The 20,387-nt window shown below is 35.8% G+C and overlaps 1 protein-coding gene across 1 annotated transcript; it reads left to right on the top strand.

Annotated features, from left to right (window-relative positions):
* The first annotated feature begins 16,580 nt into the window (after positions 1-16,580).
* On the top strand, positions 16,581-20,377 carry LOC124638480. Its single transcript, XM_047175451.1, has 6 exons — positions 16,581-16,842; positions 17,026-17,347; positions 17,740-17,899; positions 17,972-18,054; positions 18,227-18,312; positions 19,044-20,377. Exons 1-6 carry the CDS (start codon positions 16,795-16,797, stop codon positions 19,959-19,961), a joined length of 1,617 nt encoding a protein of 538 aa, XP_047031407.1. The 5' UTR covers positions 16,581-16,794; the 3' UTR covers positions 19,962-20,377.
* The last annotated feature ends 10 nt before the right edge of the window (positions 20,378-20,387 follow it).

Below are 20,387 nucleotides of genomic sequence, written 5' to 3'. Positions count from 1 at the left end.
AAAATATAACAATGTCTTGTCGATGTGGCAAAAAAAAATAATCTTAATTTCCATCTAAACGCAGACATCCTACTAATATTATAAACGCGAAAGTTTGTATGTATGGATGTATGGATGTTTGTTACTCTTTCACGCAAAAACTACTGAATGGATTTTAATGAAACTTTACAATAATATAGCTTATACATCAGAATAACACATAGGCTACAATTTGTAAACATATTGTTCGAAATACTAAACCTGCGCAGACGAAGTCGCGGGCACCAGCTAGTTTAAAATAATTCATTCGTTCAAAATCATACATTCAAAATCGGACCTTTATCCTAATGCACAATATACAGGCTGTTTCTTTTAACACATCTCGTCATTGACAACCCGTGAGTAATGACAACTGGCGTGAACATAAGTGACGTTCGGCTGCAAACGTTTTTATTTCCAAGAAAAAAACATTTCCTTATGGGGATTTAGCAAAAAGGCAAAAGATATATTGTGTTATGACAGTGGGAAAAATAAATGTTACTTGGAGTCAAAAATCAATTGCTGTTTTGATGTATGTTTTTTTATTAAACTTAATGTGGAGCCAGCGAAATTGTTCTCGTTTAAGAGAAAATACCGAGAGCAGCGCCACTTATCGAGTTTATTTTTTTTTTCTAACGGTCTTGGAGTCTATTATAAAAATAAACATGGAAATATATCGTATGAAACAAATCGCTACAACAGTTTTTAAGATATCACACTCCATTATTAAGCTTATTATTTTTTGTACATATTTGCTAGTAATCGCCCAATATTAATAAAAATACCATAATAAATAAACAACTTTCCCACCACATATTAATACAATAAATATCCTATCCAAAACCGTATCTAATAACAAAAACTCCGTAATATTTCACAAAGAAAAAGAAAACCTCATCGTGACCAAACAGAATTCACGAAAAACATATCATTAACTGCTTGGCTACATTAAGCAATAACGCGAAGTTTTTTATCCGTATAATTTGCGTGCGTTCGTTAAACAAACCGACCACACAAAGGTATATATCTAATTTCTCGGTCATTTAACGCTGACAACTTGGGAGGACGTTAGTAAACTCGCTCTTGTGTAGCCTTCGAGTTTATTAGTGTCATAAAATATTTTATGGAGCCCCCTGTAGCGCCGCAGTGGAGGCCAGACAGTAAGGCAAATCGGTGATGATATTGCTGAAAATAAAATAAATATGACTAAAATTCCTGTACAAGGGATAAAATTAACTGAAAAAGCAGATATTTAGTTTATGTATTTGTAAGGCTAGAAATGGTCTGCAGTAGGTCTATAAAAAAATGTTATATTTCGAAAATGATGAAATTCTCCCAGTTTTTTCAACATTTTACAAGTTCCATGTTATTGTTGAAGGATAAACTGAAAATTAAGAAGTAGGTATGAATGAAGTTTAAAAAAGGCTTAGCATAGCTTTAGGTATATGTATCTGGTATATCCTTATCACTGCGTATCATACACCTTATCACTGCAATATCGCCTGAGTACTGAAGAAGTTACTTTGCTTAGCAAGATAACAAAAGAAAACTTTAACATTCTTTCAATTATAACTTAATCGGTTCAGTTGGTTAAACCAAAAACGCACCAAACCAATTCACTTTCCCATTACAATATTAGCAACAATTAACAGTATACATTATACCTCGTGTGTTTCCCCTTATATTTACCCTCTCATGGCCACGCGTCGAAGCCTCCCAGCCAATAAACAAGAATGCCTTAAAGCTCAACTCAAGTTAAATTTGACTTGCTTACTTACGATAGTTTACATTTAACGTAGATATAAGTTAAAGCTGGAAGAGACAGCGAAAAATCAAAACTAACGCGAGACACAATTGATTATCTATTGTTTTATAGTTGCAATTTTTTAAGAGATACGGCTTCCAAAACAAATACTACATAAAAAGAGTACATTCTATGTAGTTTTACAGGGAAGAAAAAAAATATTTAACAGGCAGCTACACCAGTTTAAAATACAGGAGGTTTTTATGATAGGCACAGGTTTGACCACTATTTCACCTGATGTTAAGCGACAATATGGTAATACGAAAAAAAAGACTGGAAGTTTTCCTTGCTTGCTTAAGGAAATGGGTCAACAATGGTGGAAATAAAGTTCAAAAAATATTAATAGCTGTCCCTTCTAGATAAGTTAAAACTACATTGACTTACCGACCCCTGACCGTCAAAGTGAGCTGAGTGAAAATATTCACACATACGTAGACACGCACACTAACGCATAAGGATGATTTGACAACATACAGCATTTTGCATCAAATTAATCCTTACTGCACTTATGTTTCTTTTTATTGAGGTGGACAGACATACAGGTAAATTATGAAATTATTAAGTTTCTGCTACGCCGTAATACGGCAACGCATGCTCGTAGCAGTCGTAGCGGCGTAGGGCTCGCGAACAATTTCATTCTTTTGCTGACAAGCTGACTTTTCGGCATATTAAGTCGTAGAATTAACCAATTTTTGGAACCAATTCGACAAAGTTTTTCCTCTATAAGTTTTACAAATAAACTAAGATAAATTAACAAATCAATCGATTGACGGTGTTAAAGTCTATTTACCAAAAGGTTGATCACCAAAGCAGTAAGCATCATAATGATGGGAACTTTGATCATTCGTTTGGCCAGGCCAATCGTAAACTAACAATAGTGGAATAGCCACATATAAAACGTTGGGCCCTAGTCGATAGAGAGCTAATGTACCGTGCACTCACTGCTACCGCAAATAATAAAATAGGACCGTACTGTCGAGCACAGAAGTGATTCGCAATTTTTTTTGACAAATTTTTGTTTGAGTTTTTTTTTTTGTTGTATAAATTAGTCTATCCTAATACATATTGAGGAAACTTTAGATTATTTGTTTGTTGGTACCCTAAAGGCTTCGAAACTACTGAAGCGATTTGAAAAAATATTTCACTGATGAAAAGCTAGAGCTACACTCTTTCCAAGTAACATAGACTGTATTTATCTCTTTATGGGTAGCAGTTACCACGGGAACTAAGCGGTTGAACCAACGAGAAAACAGCTAGTAAAATTGTCTATCAATACAAAGTGCAGCTTTACATTTATTTTTTCAAATCAATTTTCTTACCATACGAAGCAGAAACACTTTTCTGCGCAACGATACATAATTTTCCGCTCCGCAAATGTCAATAAAGAACCTTAAACGGTTAATTTCCTGCCAAATGTGACTTTGTATTAAGAAAAATATAAGTAAGAAGTACATATAATATATAACAAAAAAAAACTTTTACAATAAATCGAGTCCATATCATCATTGATAGTAAAAAAAGTTTTTTAATCAATCTTTGGCGGAGTTTGACGAAAAAATGTTTACGCGAATTAGTTGCGAAGTAATTTAAAAGATTAGGGTTTGTTGGCCGTCTCGTTTTATGTCAGTATCTGTAAAAACCTGTATTATTGACGAACATTTGTTTTTACAACGTTATGCTTAGAAACTTCGGAGGAAACAGGTATGAAGCAATGTAGTAAACAGCTTTGTTGGTTACGGCTATTCCTAATTCGATCTATCTGTGGATTTGCTTACTAAAGATAGAATTTCGGGAATAGCCGTTAGTGACACTCGATTTTTGGGTTGGTATATACTTTATAGTCTATATGGTTTTCTGTTCTTATTATGTAACAAAGTGGTTGCAATAGAATCTTCCCTAATGTTTCCTGGCAATTGAAAACATTTGGGAAAAAAACCCAACACATTATCTTCTCACTGTTACTGTTACAGCCTTTTTGTCGTCCCACTGCTGGGCACAGACCTCCTCTCACACAGAGAAGGATTGAGCATTAATCACCACGCTTGCTCAATGCGGGTTGGTGATTTCAGACTTTATAGTCCAGGTTTCCTCAAGATGTTTTCCTTCACCTTTTTATCAGCCATTGGTGTCCATGATATACTTAGAAAGTACACATTATCTTAGCTGAAAATAATAATTGTGTGTTCATTATTACGATTACATTTTTAATACTACACCAACATTAACGTCGTTACCGTATTTTACTAAGACTCCCACAAAATACATGTACTGATAGCAAATTAATTGAAACACTGTTCGGAGTAGGTGCAGATTATTTCCTGAAAGGAATAAAAAGTGTCGCCTCCACTCCTTGCTGAAATTTACTGCCGACCGTACAGATTGCTCAATTCCTTACGAATATAAAGATTGCGTACACTTGGTTTGAATGCGATAAAAAGGTATTTTATATTTTAGGGGGAATATAAGGGCAATTTTAAAATATCGCCTTAGATTCTGAAATAGTGAAGGTATTATTGGCCAAGAATCATTCCTTGCCCGATTTCTACTGCACTTTTTCTGTACTGGTAAGTGGTTTACCAAGCTATAACTTAAACGTACTAATGAGCCAAGGCGTACTTCGTTATAAGAATGTGGCAAAGTTATTGTTCATTAAATGATGTCAAAATTATTTTTATAACACCCTAATTCCAAAATGGACGTCCCCAAAACAAAATAGCATTGTATAGCTTCGCTTGCAACTATCAATGTGACAGATACCTTACACATTGACTTCCTCAATGCGGCATGGAAAGTTTATGTCAAATGATTGGATTTTCCGTCCCTTAATCAGACACGTAAGGCTTTTGTACCCTAAAATATGTTCCATGGCCATTTGTCATTGGTACAAGAACCGGGTGTTAGGACCGAAAAACCGAACCAAACGACTTATTTTGGGACCAATGTCCTTATAGCAAGTGAATATTGGTCGTTTTTAGGGGAAAATATATGGGATAGTGTTCTCAGGTCTGAATGGCAATGAGAATGTTCCTGAAAAACGTAATTAAGTAAAAAAAGTATGTATTACCTTTTTTTACATGTTGACTAGGTGTTATACTCGATCTTATGGACATGATTGAGTATTATACTGCGGATTGTAAAAATACGTTAAAGTGTGAGCTTAATGTGAATCAATTGCATTACATATCTTTCTGGGTAAATGGGTGTAAGAAATCGGATAGACATTCATCATCATCATATCAACGAATTGCAGCCCACTGCTGAACGTAAGCAACCGCCAACGAACACCAACCACCCTAGTATATACTATCCCGGATAGCCATTCGTTCTGCAGAAAATACTAGCTTCTTCAGATTATGAAGACAAGAAGCCAACACCAAAAGCCAACGGTCCAGGGCTGCGTTAACTCTTTCGAACAATCCCAAAGCCCGTACTCTCGGAGATTATGAGTGTCTAAGAATATACAAGACCTACCCACATCATACTGATAATCCAAACTATTTATCATACATTACCACTTTTAACTGGCAACCACGAAACTCCGATACACAAATAATAACAGTCTCAATCTGACAGCTACATTATACCGGCACAAATGTTATATCCTTGCGATGGCTGAGTGAAACCGTTCGGTACGCCTACCGTCTCAATTTCGCTACCTCCCTTGCCTTTGCGACTGCTTTCAGTAAAGTAGTGGCCACTGAGTAAGCGGTAGCGGGTAGCTTATTTACAAAGCAAGAGAAAAAACGTAGAGAATATAGAAATATTTATAAAATCTGTAGACCCGTGGGTTGAATGATTTAGGAAGAAGACATAAGAATTTTAATTAGATCTACCAAGCTATCTGTTGAGATCAGTGCTGATTTTAGAAAAAAACGGGAGTTAATAATCAAACGATGTGTTTCAAATCTACAATACTCCTCAAATTACATAATGTTGATCTACTGACTCTTTAAATGTTGTACTAACATTTGACTTGATTATAACATTCTTTTGGATTTATAAAATAAAACCCTTTTTATTTATTTATTTATTACAAGGTTTACCAACAGCTTCTGTGTAGATAAAGCTTAGAGTACAATTTTTGTTATTACTAGGACTTACACAGTCGCCAATTCTAGGTTAACCAACATACGCTAAATAATGATAGAAAATTATACAAAACAAAAAACACTTCTTATTAAAATTAAAATTAAAGTAAAACTAAACTTGTTGCAATACATAACACATAAACTTATGAGAACAATAAAAACTGTCTTAGAAATACTTACAACTTATAAAACTATATTTTGTGAGAACATCATGAGATCAAAACTTAGGGTAACTAAAAATGTAAAAAATATAAATTAAAATAAAAATTCAAATACAAATAGAGCAATAGAATAACATAAAAACATAACATTTTACGTAACATTTTGTCGATGTTGCAATTTTTGGGATTCCAGTAATTGGGCCTTAAAGGTATTAATCGAGACATTGTAAATGTCAAGATCTGGAGCTGATTTAATCACTGAGTTCATCTCTCTGCTGAGTCTGACCAGTGGCGAGTTTACTCCTATATTGGTTCTAGTTGCTGGAGTATGAAACAGGTTGGTTATGGGATGTCTAGGGATATTATATGGTACTTTTAGTCCCACACTTTCCACAAGTTTCATGCAGTCTAATTTATTATTTAATAATTTAAAGAAAAACAAGAGATCTTGCATCAGACGACGGTCACGTAGGGAATTCATTTTATAGCACTGGATACGTTGTTCATATGGACACCGAGGAGATATTTCACCAGATGTATAAGCGAGGTGCTTTGTGAAAGCCCTTTGAATGCTTTCAACTCTTTGCGACTGTACAGCATAGAACGGGTTCCATACCACGCTGGCAAATTCCAGGTTGCTACGAACTAAAGCGTTATATAGGACTATCTTTGTTCTAACCAGTTTAAACCCTCTCGAACTCCTCTTAAGGAATCCAAGTAATCGTGCTGATTTTGTGACAATGCCATCTATATGGCTTCTAAAATTCATGTTGTTGTCCATAATAACGCCCAGATCGCGTACCTCAGTAACGGAGTTCAATACTGCACCTTTGATGTTGTACGATATCAAATTGGACTGCTTCTTCCTGGAAAATCGTATGTGGCTACATTTTTGGACATTAAGCTGCATGTGGTTTAACCTGCACCAGTCCTCTATTCTGTCTAAATCCTTCTGAATCAAGAAAGTATCCTCATGTGAAGAAATAGTTTTATATATCTTAAGATCATCTGCAAACATTAAGTACTTACAGTGGAGGATTTGATGTGTAATATCATTAATGAACAGTGAGAACAGAACTGGTGCAAGATGAGAGCCCTGAGGAACTCCTGAGTCTGCATAGTATGGGTAAGACTCATAGCCATTGACGACTAAAATTTGCGTTCTACGAGCCAAATAGGATGAAAACCAGTTTAGCAGTGAACCATGTATGCCATTATACTCTAGTTTCAATAATAGCAGAGAATGATCAACTTTATCAAATGCACTGCTGAAATCAGTGTACACAGCATCTACTTCCAACCTTTTGTCAAGAGCTAATGTCACATCCGATACAAACTCGACGAGATTCGTTTCTACGCTACGACCAGCTTTAAAACCATGTTGATTGGGTGAGATAATTTTATCTATATGGCGAGTGACAATAGGACAGACAAGGGCTTCAAAGATCTTCGAAAAACATGATAAAATTGAGATAGGACGATAATTTTTAACATTGGCTGGATCTCCTTTTTTAAAAACCGGGACTATTTTTGCTCTTTTCCAAACATCCGGGAAGGTACCGTCAGCAAGAGAAGAATTGTAAATAAGCTGCAATGGTAGAGCAAGTTCTCGACAACAAAATTTAACAAATAAGGGCGGTATGGAATCAGGACCAGGTCCTTTCGAGGTATCTATACATTTGAGTTTACTCAAAACTTGGTTCTCTGTAAATTTAATAGTACTTATAATTGAGTCAATCCCTGAAAATTCATTTGAATATTTATTTACCGTAGTATTGGCTGGTGCACGACTAAAAACAGATACAAATTGATCTGCAAAAAGGTTAGCTATTTCTGGACCACCACTAACTACTCTATCATTCAAAAACATGTCAGCAGGTATGCTGGATTCACCACGACGTTTATCTTTTATAAACCTCCAAAACGTTTTAGGATTCTTTGGAATATCATTCTCAATATTACTTTTGTACTCATTGTAGCACTTATTCATTAATGTATGGCAGCGACTACGAAGTAATTCAAAGGTGAGTCTGTCCCGAGGATTCTTATATTTGCGGTATTTTTGTCTAAATTTCTCCTTTTCAGACAGCGTCCTAATAAGTGCATTGGAAAACCAAGCTGGATATTTTGCTTTTTTCTTCGAATATTTGGGTACAAAATTGTCGATAATAGTTTGAAGCACACTATAGAAAGCTTCAACCTTTTCATTAACATTAATACAGTTATGAAAGGTGCAGTTCCAATCAACATTTTTAAGTTGATTTTTGATCTGCTCATAGTCGGCTTTAAAAAAGTTATAACCAGAACGATAGTTAGTTTTAAGTTGTTTTATATCCGAGAAAGGAATGGATATAAGCAAGTTAGGGTGATGCGAGTCCAATTTACTTAGCAGGTCAGTAGGCTTGGTGACAGTTAGATTAGGTATGTTACTTAACACTAAATCTAAGATCCTACGTTCAGCATTTTCAGTGGAATTAAATTGATGCAGTTGGTTTAGTGACAAAAAGTCAATTAGAGGATAGCCCAGTGAGTTTTCATAATTTGATGGGGAGAGATATACCTCCTCATTATTCCTGTTCCAATTGATGAAACCCAAGTTGAAATCACCAAGAATCAACTTGGGTTTCATCAATTGGAACCCTTTTTTCTAACACGATTTTTTAACATCTAGTAGTACGCGGAAGATTCCCGTTTCAAATCGCTGTCGCTTATGCACGTATCCGCAGCCTAAAGTCTGAGAACGAACAGCGGATATGAGGTAGGAGCGGATATTGCACAGACACTCACAGGTACATTCGGTAACAGTGTAAACTACCCGCATTTGGTTATAAATGTTGTTTGCCGAACGTACACCGCTCGAAGTAAACACTTATATTACAAAAGGTTTTTTCACTCGATTGTACTTGCTTACATATTCTCTGCGTCTAGAATATTCTTGTTCTTAATAAACTTGTTATTAATAAAAGATTCTTAGAATTCTGTTGACGGGTAAACAAGAAAGTAGATTATATTCCTGGTCTGTCCAAATATTGGCTTACAACTAGCATTTAAATAAAACCACACGCGCAGTTAAATCGTTACCTACAAACGTACCAACTATTAAATAAAACACTATTCGCGTTACCTATCAACGCTGTATTCTAACGAGAGAAAAAACCGGCACCTTTACTTTTACAACACCTACTAAAACTTTTTTATGGCTGGCAACACTCGTAAAAGGTATAAATAAAATATAGCTGCTGGCAACACTGACAGCGGGTGAGCGCGGGAAACGTAATAATTTCCACGTTTTGGCGACTCGAGTTGTGGGCTCTTTTCGATTATAATTTATAGCCCCGAATGAGGGCTGGGTTCCGTATCAGGGACACTTTCCCGTGTTTAATGCCATAAATACTATCGTAAAATTGTTTGCTTGCTCCGAACTGTAATCTGATCACGTCCGCTCGCCAATAAAAGCGAAATGTACGAATTTTTACACAAATAATTATATTTTATTTTACGCTGGGCGATTACTGATGAGCTTTATCTAAGACTGTGATTGTTAGTGGAACACTTTTCGCAACTTTTTACTAATTTAGCATTAATATAAAATAATAAAACAGTCGAATTTATTATTAAAACAAGCACTTGAAAAAAAATTCCTGCAGCTGGACAAAGAGTAACAAGCAGCCTTCCTGGATAATGAGCCATCTAACACTGAAATCAGTTTTCGAAACGGACTAGAAGTTCTTGAGATAAGCGCGTGCTTTATAATGTAAAATCATAGATAAAGAATGAAATGATCAGTCTTACCGCACAAACATAACACTTCTAGTGTTTGTTTGCACCCACCACGGAGGTACGATATGTTCACCGTATTAGGAATAATTTAGAAACATCGGGGTGCGTTTTAAAAAGCGGAGTAAGTGAGCTTCGCCATAATAATCAAAAGAACCCTTCTCGCTAAAAGCTCCGGGTAGTTTGGGCCCTCTTTCCATTGGCGTTCCTCATAAGCGATGGGCCGAGTCAATTTTTCCAAGTAAAATAAAGGTACGCCATGTTTCGGTTTTGCCACTCGAACTAAATTAACTGGTTCGTGCAAAATCGTACTGTATAAGTGAATCAAAAAGCTTCGTAAGTTTGGTGTTTTGCCAAAGTGCATTAAAGTTGCAAAAGAACTGTATTTTTTTTAATAAAATGTCATATCAAAATTGTTTATCTATTGTTAGGTTCTTGCTCGAATTTAGTAGGTATAGATACATCCCATGGCATCATTGGAACAAAAAAGTACATACTAACAGCGAGGGATTCTTCACAGATTTCTTTTCAACTTTAAATCGAGCGTTAATTAGTTGGCCTGAGGACTTTGTGCCTTTTTTGCTCGGGCCCAGTGGCTCACGTAATCAATTAAAGTTCTTTTTAATCTCGACTCAACGGTCGCCGCGGCTGGCTGAATGCAGCCATTTTGACTTATACCGTCTTACCACAAAAACTTTTAAACGTCAGTTTATGCCTTGTCTAAAAAAATGTCAAATTATGACGTTGACATATGGTTCATTTTGCTGCCACAATTTTATTAGACAAGTGTAAAACAGGGTTTAAAGTTTTTGTAGTAAGGCCCTTAAAGTTTTCGTTGGGAAACGTATTTTTTCGTAAACTTGTTGTTTATGTTTGCTTGTTTATGATTGACGAATTTAAGATTTTTAAACTAATTTTCATTGGTTTTAGAGTAGGTAAAGGTAAGACAGCATATTTTTCAAATAAGTTAAAGGTTTATTCACCAGCATTTATGGTTTTTGTAACCGCAATCGCTCAGCTTTATAGTAGAGAATATTTGTCTCTCCCAACACCTATCAGTTCGCTGGCAGTCTCCCCGACCCTTCCCGTTTTTCTTTAGCCGACATTTTTAATTGTAGCAAAAAAACGGCCATTAATTACAATTTTATTACAGCCGGCCGCGACTTTACGATTACATTAAATTTGGTTAAGCCGTAAATGATGATTTTTCTGAAGCCTCGTTAAAACATTTTGCTTTATACTAAGTAGGTATATACGAGAGGTTTCAGAATTTTGGGATGATAAAATTTTTGATTTTCGTATAAGAAATTAAATTCCAGATTTACACAAACATAACCTACTTCTTTATTACCGGCACATTGTTCAATATTAGCGAATCCGTTTGGTTGAATTTGACACCTCAATAAACTAAAAAGGTACTCTTTGTAAAATGCTCTAAATCTTACTTAGAAATAGGCATCACCATCTACAGAGAGAGTTTTATCACTAGCTGTACCCCAGAGTTTCACCCGCAGTCTAGGGTAACTACCTCTCACCTTCAAAACCTAATCCGACCTAACCTAACCTACCTATATCCAAGAAGAAGTTAGTTATTCATAAGAAAGAATGTATCTCTGCTTATGATTTTTTTTATAATATCAAAGTAATCAATCATATGCTAACCTACAATATTTTTGGGAAGTGTTGAAAACAGTCCACATCATAGCAGACGAACGGACATACAACGCATTTTATCTATACTAATATTATAAAGCTGAAAAGTTTGTTTGTTTGAACGCGCTAATCTCAGGAACTACTGGTCCGATTTGAAAAATGTTTTCAGTGTTAGATAGCCCATTTATCGAGGAAGGCTTTAGGCTACTTTTTATCGGGCTTTCGGGTTCGTGCAAAGGTTTCCGGGATGCGGGTGAAACCGCTGGCAGAAGCTAGTTTATTATACATAGTTAAAGCTACTATTAGGATTAGGTACGGCAGAATTCCCTTCAAGAGGGAGATATAGTTTGTTGTCAAGTTAAAAACTTAAGAGTTTTTGTAAAATTACTTAATTACTTTTGCGTTCATAGAATTCTTCATGGCAAAAGAACCGCACAGATTGTGATAAAATTAAAAAAAAAGTGTAAAAACAGCGCGGCCGGTGTTCAGTGACGACAAGAAGTTTGAAGACAGAAATATACTACCTACTCTTCGTTAAGTTTATTCTAAACTGCATGGCTTAGATAAAGGAGAAGGAGGAGGATTTCTCCTTAAGTATAAGTTATACTAAAGATACCTACTTTATTTAACGGCCACACCCAATACTCTATCGAAGTATACAGATAATTTGACAATATTTGTATGGGGCTTGTGAAATGATATCTCTATTAAGCCAACCAACAGATAGATCGCATATTGGGCCGTAAATCGCTATCGCTTGTAACTAAGTACTGGTAGTTTGTACGTAGTCTGCGGCAACAGTTTCTGTGGTTTTTGTTCTGAGCAAATATGATTAGGTTCACTTACCGGATTACGCTAATCTAGCCCCGCTGAGCGTTTACGGAATATTTGATCACGTCCCCTTAACGGGGTAAGCAGAATAAAGTGGTGACATAACGCCAAAAATTGAAATGGAACGGTAGATTTTTTTGGAAAACGGTTATTATGTAGCTTAAATAATTTATTTATACTTACGCTATGGTTAACTTTGGATTTTCTTTCTCAAGTTTTTTTCTCTCTGGTCTATGTTTGGTAAAAAATAATTGACACATTAGAGGCAGTGTTATAAAAACGATGAAGTTCTGAATGAGAACCATCAGTGGTTCCAAGATCGAATTCTGCGGCAAATATTCATTTTTTCAATTTTGGAAGTCTATCTGGCTCCATTTTACGTTCCTATTAAAAAGAAACTTTACACCGGCGCAAGGCAGCCAGCTATTCGTTCGCAGTTTAAAAACTTCAAAATTGGGTGCTTTCTGGAGTCCGCGACGGCATCGCACAGTCGTCGCTAATTTCCCATGAGGCATCTCACGGCGAACCGCAAACTGCCGCGATAAACAACCCAGAGGCTACAAGAATTAATAGGCCCTACTCTATATCTTTTTTTCACTCACCAACTTGCTTACTTTTAGGGCTTAGTGCGGAATAAGGGATCCTCAAAACGCCTGAAAAGGAACTTACCTGTCGGCACCATACGACAGACAAACAGATTTGATACACTCTATTCTCACCATTTGACAGACAAACTTTGATACAATTTTGAGAATTTGGTTAGGTTTGGCAATAATTACCTTTTCATGGTAATTTTTTGCGCCGATTTTTCATTCAACAAATACTTTTATCGGTTATACAAATAGCGGTTTTACAAATCTTCTAAAGTATCTACAAACAAAAGCTGTCAAAACATTAAACATTCTTATATGGTGACTGAAAAATTTGCCCTTAATCAAATACCTATTGACCTAATAGGTACACATCTGGTAGTACACGAATAGCTACTTCATTCGTTAAAAACAATTACGTTCGTATCACACGGGTGCATTCGTTTGGACGACCAAAACCTTTTAATTTCTTTAATTCTTTTAGGCGTTGAAAAAACTCCCGGGTACATGAAATAAAAGAAAAAAGATAATAAACAAGTCTGTAGGTTTAATTAAAATGTAAGAAAGCGTGAACCATGTAATTATGTCCTACCTACCTACGTCGAAAGAAATGTAAACTTACAAAAATTCTGCAACGTTTTAGCAACGACCTCTTCATGTCACAGTAAACAGTTATTTAGGAAAAGAAAAAGAAGACTGTTTTACTATTTTATTGTAAGTACAAATAAGTGTTTTTAGTGTTTTACTATGTATGTATTGCGCCATTCAATTGATTACAAAGAACTAAAACTAAGTAATTAACTAAATATTCGTTTCATCATTCATAATTTTTATAAGGTAATGTTAGTATGTAGTTAATGTATAACTACATAAGGTACCTATTTTACTTTTCCACATTCCTATATAAGCTATTATTTTATGAGAACTGTTTATTTCCGAGTTGTACTTTGTACTCTGTCACAGTTTAAATATGCAAATGTAGAGCTGTGCTTCGCAATATTCTAATAGAAACAACATCAGACACTTACTACAATTAACTATTAAGTAATCAGTACTATGGCCTTTAGATGTCTATATCGGTGATAATGACAAAAAAGTCGGTTGAAAAACGTATTACTTTGGTAGGTACCTCATACCTGGATAAAAACTTTAAGCCTTCAAACACAGAAGCTATGTATGTGTTTATAAGTACGTGTGTACATAGAATGTGTACTGTGTAGCACAACAGTGGACGCAGAGATGGTTCTAATTCCATTGGGTCCTACAAATTTGTTCCGGTCTGGTGCAAATAGGTCGAGCCGCCCGTCGCTCTTACAATATGTATTGTATCCTATCTATTTGTACCTACGTACCTACGCAACCATGCCTTTTTACATACATATTACATGAGTAAATTAATACGCTGTCTGTTTTTTTTCTTAAGAGAAAACTTGGAAATACCCTGGTACTCAGTTGCATCCGGTTAGACTAGAAGGTGATGATGTTTTTATTAGACTGCATACACACATCCGCACATAGTAATGATATGTATATGTTTAGGGACCAGAAATCTCTAGCTCTATCATCACCATCATTCCAATATCTAGTGGGCCTAAGTCGTGATCTAAGTACAGTAGCTGTCTACGACGAATATGCAGTAATATAGTGCAATATGTCATTATGGTAACGAACTGTGGGGTAGCAAACGGACACTGCACTCTGATAACCTATAGGTAGGTCCGATGTTTTAATGTGCCAATGGGGCTCGAATCTCCACCCTCTAATACAGCCACAGCGAAAGAAAACAAAAAGGAAATTACAGCATTTGAATTGGCGCCAAAACGTGAATTTTAAGAAAGTACTTAACTGAGTGCTTAGTGCGAGTTTTCGTGAATTTTTTTACGGACTCACATGAGAGCGCGTATACTAAGATTTGTATGGAACAAAAACAGAGTGCTTAGTGCGAGTTTTCGTGAATTTTTTTACGGACTCACATGAGAGCGCGTATACTAAGATTTGTATGGAACAAAAACAGCTCCACCTAGTGTCAAAAATTGGAACCTGTTTTTGTTCCATACAAACAGTGTTGCCAACAGTTGTAGAAGCTTACCACCAGAGTCAACTTTTAAAACCACCAGAAAACCACTAACAAAAATTTATCCCACACTTAAAATCACCAAATTCACCACTAAAAAAATATTGTTTATATTTTATTGTAACCTAAAACAATTTAATCATCCAAAGATGTAACTCGGCAACGATAGAAAATTAAAACAGACAAAGCATTACATCTGTTTAGCAATTCATCCGACCCGATCCGAATCCTTCACAAATTATAATCGGCGTAGTAGTTTCACAAATTGTTTAGTTACGCATTTGACCAATGAATGAGTACTTAATATAATTATATAGTAGTCGTTCACCTTTTTGTTTTGTAGATGCTTTTTTGACATTCCGTGAGACTTCAAATCTCCATAGTAACTCCTTAAAGTTGTACCACAAAACTTACATTTCGCTACTTGACCCGCAGTACTTTCAACATTTCGCCACTAAATAGGGGACTTAAACCACCAGTATTAGTGGAAAATCCACTAAGTTGGCAACACTGCATACAAATCTTAGTATACGCGCTCTCATGTGAGTCCGTAAAAAAATTCACGAAAACTCGCACTAAGCACTCAGCTCCACCTAGTGTCAAAAATTGGAACCTGTTTTTGTTCCATACAAACAGTGTTGCCAACAGTTGTAGAAGCTTACCACCAGAGTCAACTTTTAAAACCACCAGAAAACCACTAACAAAAATTTATCCCACACTTAAAATCACCAAATTCACCACTAAAAAAATATTGTTTATATTTTATTGTAACCTAAAACAATTTAATCATCCAAAGATGTAACTCGGCAACGATAGAAAATTAAAACAGACAAAGCATTACATCTGTTTAGCAATTCATCCGACCCGATCCGAATCCTTCACAAATTATAATCGGCGTAGTAGTTTCACAAATTGTTTAGTTACGCATTTGACCAATGAATGAGTACTTAATATAATTATATAGTAGTCGTTCACCTTTTTGTTTTGTAGATGCTTTTTTGACATTCCGTGAGACTTCAAATCTCCATAGTAACTCCTTAAAGTTGTACCACAAAACTTACATTTCGCTACTTGACCCGCAGTACTTTCAACATTTCGCCACTAAATAGGGGACTTAAACCACCAGTATTAGTGGAAAATCCACTAAGTTGGCAACACTGCATACAAATCTTAGTATACGCGCTCTCATGTGAGTCCGTAAAAAAATTCACGAAAACTCGCACTAAGCACTCAGACCATTCCAGCAGATTATCTCAAATCTGTCACTGTCAAAAATGTCAATGCCATCAGTTTCGCAGGTGTGCGTACTGTTTTCAAAATTTATTTCGAATTTTCGATTTATTTTTTTGTCAGAGTGAGACAATTCCGAATTCTATAGTTCGGCCATTCAGAGAATGCGTTCCTGACACGTCGCGATTGAACTGACGACGTAACTTTGCAATGGCGTTGCAGTTACGATAAAAATATTTTTGCTGGTTGTTTACCGTTTTAACAATTGAGGAGCATTAAAACAACATTATTATATCAATAATCAATGAATGTTATAATTCAGTCAGTTCAATCGCGACGTGTCAGGAACGCATTCTCTGAATGGCCGAACTATAATACATATATTTCACTAATTATAACAAAAGAAAAACGCAAACAACTAGTTGAATTTGTTTCCTTTGATAATTGTGTACTGAATAATTATTTCACATTATTTGTTACAAGTTCTCTTTGCATAATTAAAAGTATTAGTGGGTAATGGTGTATAAAACTGTACAAAAATAATCGTAGCGGGAGGCTAAAATAAAATATGGAACTAAAGTTTAATGAAATTCCCGTGGACACTACGCTCGCAAAGGTAATATGCAAATTATAAATCTCGTTTAAACATAAAATCCGTTCAAGTACCTGTCACAAGTTAACTACCTACCTACCTCTCATAGGTAACACTGGTATGAAACTAATAAAGAACTACCTACTATTTAATAAATTAACTTAAATTAATGAACTACTCAAAACCCATACTTACCTCTAATTTCAGGAATTTATTGAGAAAAATGAGCAGCTGTTAGAATTGTATAATGATTATGATGGCACAGTAAAAAAAAACCCTGTTCTTATATTCAATGGTACACAGTTTCAAAAGCATCAAAGTGTACTATCTTTTTCTCATTTTTTGGATTCCGATCAGATATCAAAAATGTTTCATGATTTATCATCACTCTTGAAACTAAATGCTAAATTATTTGCACAACTTGAATATCACACTAGAAAAATACCTAAAAAAGATACCTGTGCACAGCTAAAATTACTGATACAAAGTCTCCAGTGTGCACCTTTTACTGAGAGCTTTTATGCATCTGGTAAGTAACTATAATGGTAAGTTAACTCTAAAAAAGTTATTCTATTATAAATTAGTTCTAAATAGTAACTCGGCTTCAAGAGGCATAAATTATAATACCATTTGAGTAGGCACTTAACTAAAAGTAAAAAATAAAAATACTTTATTTATTTATCCATTTAATTCAGGCATTGAGGCCCATATCAAAATATTACATATATGTATAACAAAAATGCTTAAAAATTTATATGTGTGTGAAAACATATTAAACAAATAAACTACTGCTTAAAATAATGATTCAATTGATTACATAACTGTAATTATTTAAGTGAGTTAATTTAAAGTGAGTTTTTAAATACAAAGCCTAATCAAGTTTGTTGAGTACGTGGACTAAAACAAAATTTGAATTCCCAGATACTGCCAAGATATTCATGAGCTTTGAAAACCCCCTACTTTCCTTTAGAGATGTAGTAGACAAATTAGACGCTGTTACACGCTCGGTGAAAATTGTGAATCTATGTAAAGAAACGGCTTTTATTTCATACCTCTTTGTCAAACTATGCCATGAAGTTGGGTAAGTTACAATTGCTTGATTAAAAACTTGTCAAAAGGTTCCACCAATTACAAACAAAATTATTCTTGACAGGTTGGACTATATAGAAATAGAATTTCAGCAAGGAAGTAATTTCCCCTCTTATTCTTATGTGAAAGAAAGCCATGGAATAAAAGGTAGGTAAATTATTTTTAATGAAATTCTATTAGGATTAATTTTCATAAATTATCTTACTTTCACCACTGATTAACTCTATAGCCACTGTTATACATATAACCAAGTTGTCATAGGATGTGTTTGATAAAATTGGAACTACCTACCTGTATATCTTTTATTTTCTGATTACAGGGTATAATTCTGGGACATTGGCTGTTATAACTGAGGGTTCTGACATAGATTCTGCTATTGATTCAGTCCTGTCTGTCTCCAAACAGGTATGATTGAACACCTCTATGTACTTCTTTGTCACCTTAATTTACCCTTTTTTTTTGTTGCTGGGATAAAAATGCTATTATGCCCGTCGGGGGACGGCAGAGGGATATGTTGGACTCCCTCGTACAAGAGTTCGGGAGTTCCCCCTATATGCATATTCCCTGTCTTATTCCTTATGTACTTCACACCAGTGGCGGTGTATCTAGATTTAGCATCCGGGCGAATTTCTACTGAGCACCCTCAGAATTAGACGGAATACCGAAAGACACTTTTTGTATTTTAAATTGGCATCACGGAAAGACCGCGTATTCATTTTCGAATCTTAGTAAGAGTTCGCTAGTTGTTTGTGGCGAATTTTCGAGAGTTGCCCTCGATTTCTCAGATCTGATGACAGTGGGATCATTTCAACACTTCTGCGCAGTAACTTTCGTGTGCCCTGTGCAATCTTGTGCCCTTATCAAATGGGATTTTCAGTCTTGGCCGCCCTGGGCACCATGTAGCCGCTCTTTTCGCAACACTCGTCATACAAGAATTTTATTGATTGGCAACGTCGCGAACCTGCCTCATTCGATTTCATTAATAAAATTGTGAAGTCATAAATCGAACATAAGTAATATAAATGCGAGCGAAGCGAGCTCGATTTTGGTTAAATCGAGGACTAGACAGAGAAATCGGTGAACGTACAATGAGCAGTTTAATCGATATTTAATTTCTTAATCTGGAAACATTGCAGGTTCCTTGGCGTCTACGAAAGATCCTGGTTCAAGAAAGTATCTACATACATTTTAAAGACGCTCTCCGCTGGAAATGCAATTTGCACAAAAGTGGAAGCGAGCTTCCCCAATCCAGTGTATTGTGCTCTGAAAGCCTGAGCTACGGCGGCAGGATGTTCCTGATAGACCCCGTGGTGCCGACAGAGGAGCAGCCGGGAGTGGTGCCTGTGGAGGCGTACAGGACCGCGAAGGAGATGATATCCCTCGTGCAGCAGGACCGCACGCGCTACTTGTCGCTCTGGGCAAACGGCGTCGCGGAGGTCAACGAGGTCACTCACGCCACCCGCGCCCCCGTGCTCTGGGTCAACTCCATAGCTGACTTCAGAGGACCCCCGCAAGTGTCCGAAGCTGTATTCGCTTGCACTTATGATGAAGAAATTCTAATAAAGAAATGCAACAAAGTGGCTAAATTGTGCGATGAAGCACAAGTGTGGCTAAAAATGGATATTGAAAGCCGTCGTGACATTCTAAACAATGCTTTAGACAAATACGCATCTGCTGATCCCACCAACAAAATATTTAAAGAAATAAAAAAATCTCTTGAAGACTGTAAAGTAAATTCTTTTGTCGATGTTGGTAAAGATTATGTTTGCATGGGAATCTCGCAACCTAGAGGTATTTTAGGGATAGAAACTTCAGAATCATTTTTTGATAGCATTAATTTTATGTCCCTGTTGCAAGGGAACGCATTTATTTTATACTCTGGAGCACATTATCATGATCAGCCAAAATTAGATATACTTCAACAGGCGGGAGTACCAGTACTCAATATTGGAAAGAGACACTCTGGAAACTTCGTAGTAACTGCTATAAGATTTTATCCCAATACTCGAACTAGAGTCGTTTGGACCAACTCTGGAACAATTTTTGCTAATTAAACGCCGTTTTATAGTACAAACCTTATTCTAAATATGTACTTGTAAGGGCGTAATTTGCTGATATAAAAATGTGATAAGATTTGAACGTGCTAATCTCAAGAAGGTTGTATCGTAAACGCATAATCGTTTATGTGTGAATGATTGAATGTTTTTTCGTATATTTGTCTGCTTTGGTGTTACGCGACTGAAGCGATAATCCGCGATGCATGTTCCGTTAGAAATGAATCTTCCTTAAAGCCAGAGGCTACTCTTGCACAATAGTCCCTACGGAACGGTGGGAAAACTGCTGGCGATAGTTAGTATAAAACTAAATTAATGTACCTGTTACTGCGACTGATTTGTTAAGCCGTAAAATAAGTTTCCATTCCTTTAAATGTTAAAATATTAAGTATTTTCCATATAAAAGTTTTTTTGCACCACATTTCT

Source organism: Helicoverpa zea, chromosome 17, assembly GCF_022581195.2.
Source record: "Helicoverpa zea isolate HzStark_Cry1AcR chromosome 17, ilHelZeax1.1, whole genome shotgun sequence".
Lineage (NCBI taxonomy): Eukaryota > Metazoa > Arthropoda > Insecta > Lepidoptera > Noctuidae > Helicoverpa > Helicoverpa zea.
Note: the sequence above shows the minus strand (reverse complement) of the source record. Positions and strands in the feature narration are given on the sequence as shown.

Coding starts and splice junctions, on each gene's coding strand:
- LOC124638480 (XM_047175451.1), top strand. CDS start 16,795: ATGGAACTAAAGTTTAATGAAATTCCCGTGGACACTACGCTCGCAAAG. Junction 16,843..17,025: donor TGGACACTACGCTCGCAAAG/GTAATATGCAAA, acceptor CTCTAATTTCAG/GAATTTATTGAGAAAAATGA. Junction 18,313..19,043: donor TCCTGTCTGTCTCCAAACAG/GTATGATTGAAC, acceptor GAAACATTGCAG/GTTCCTTGGCGTCTACGAAA.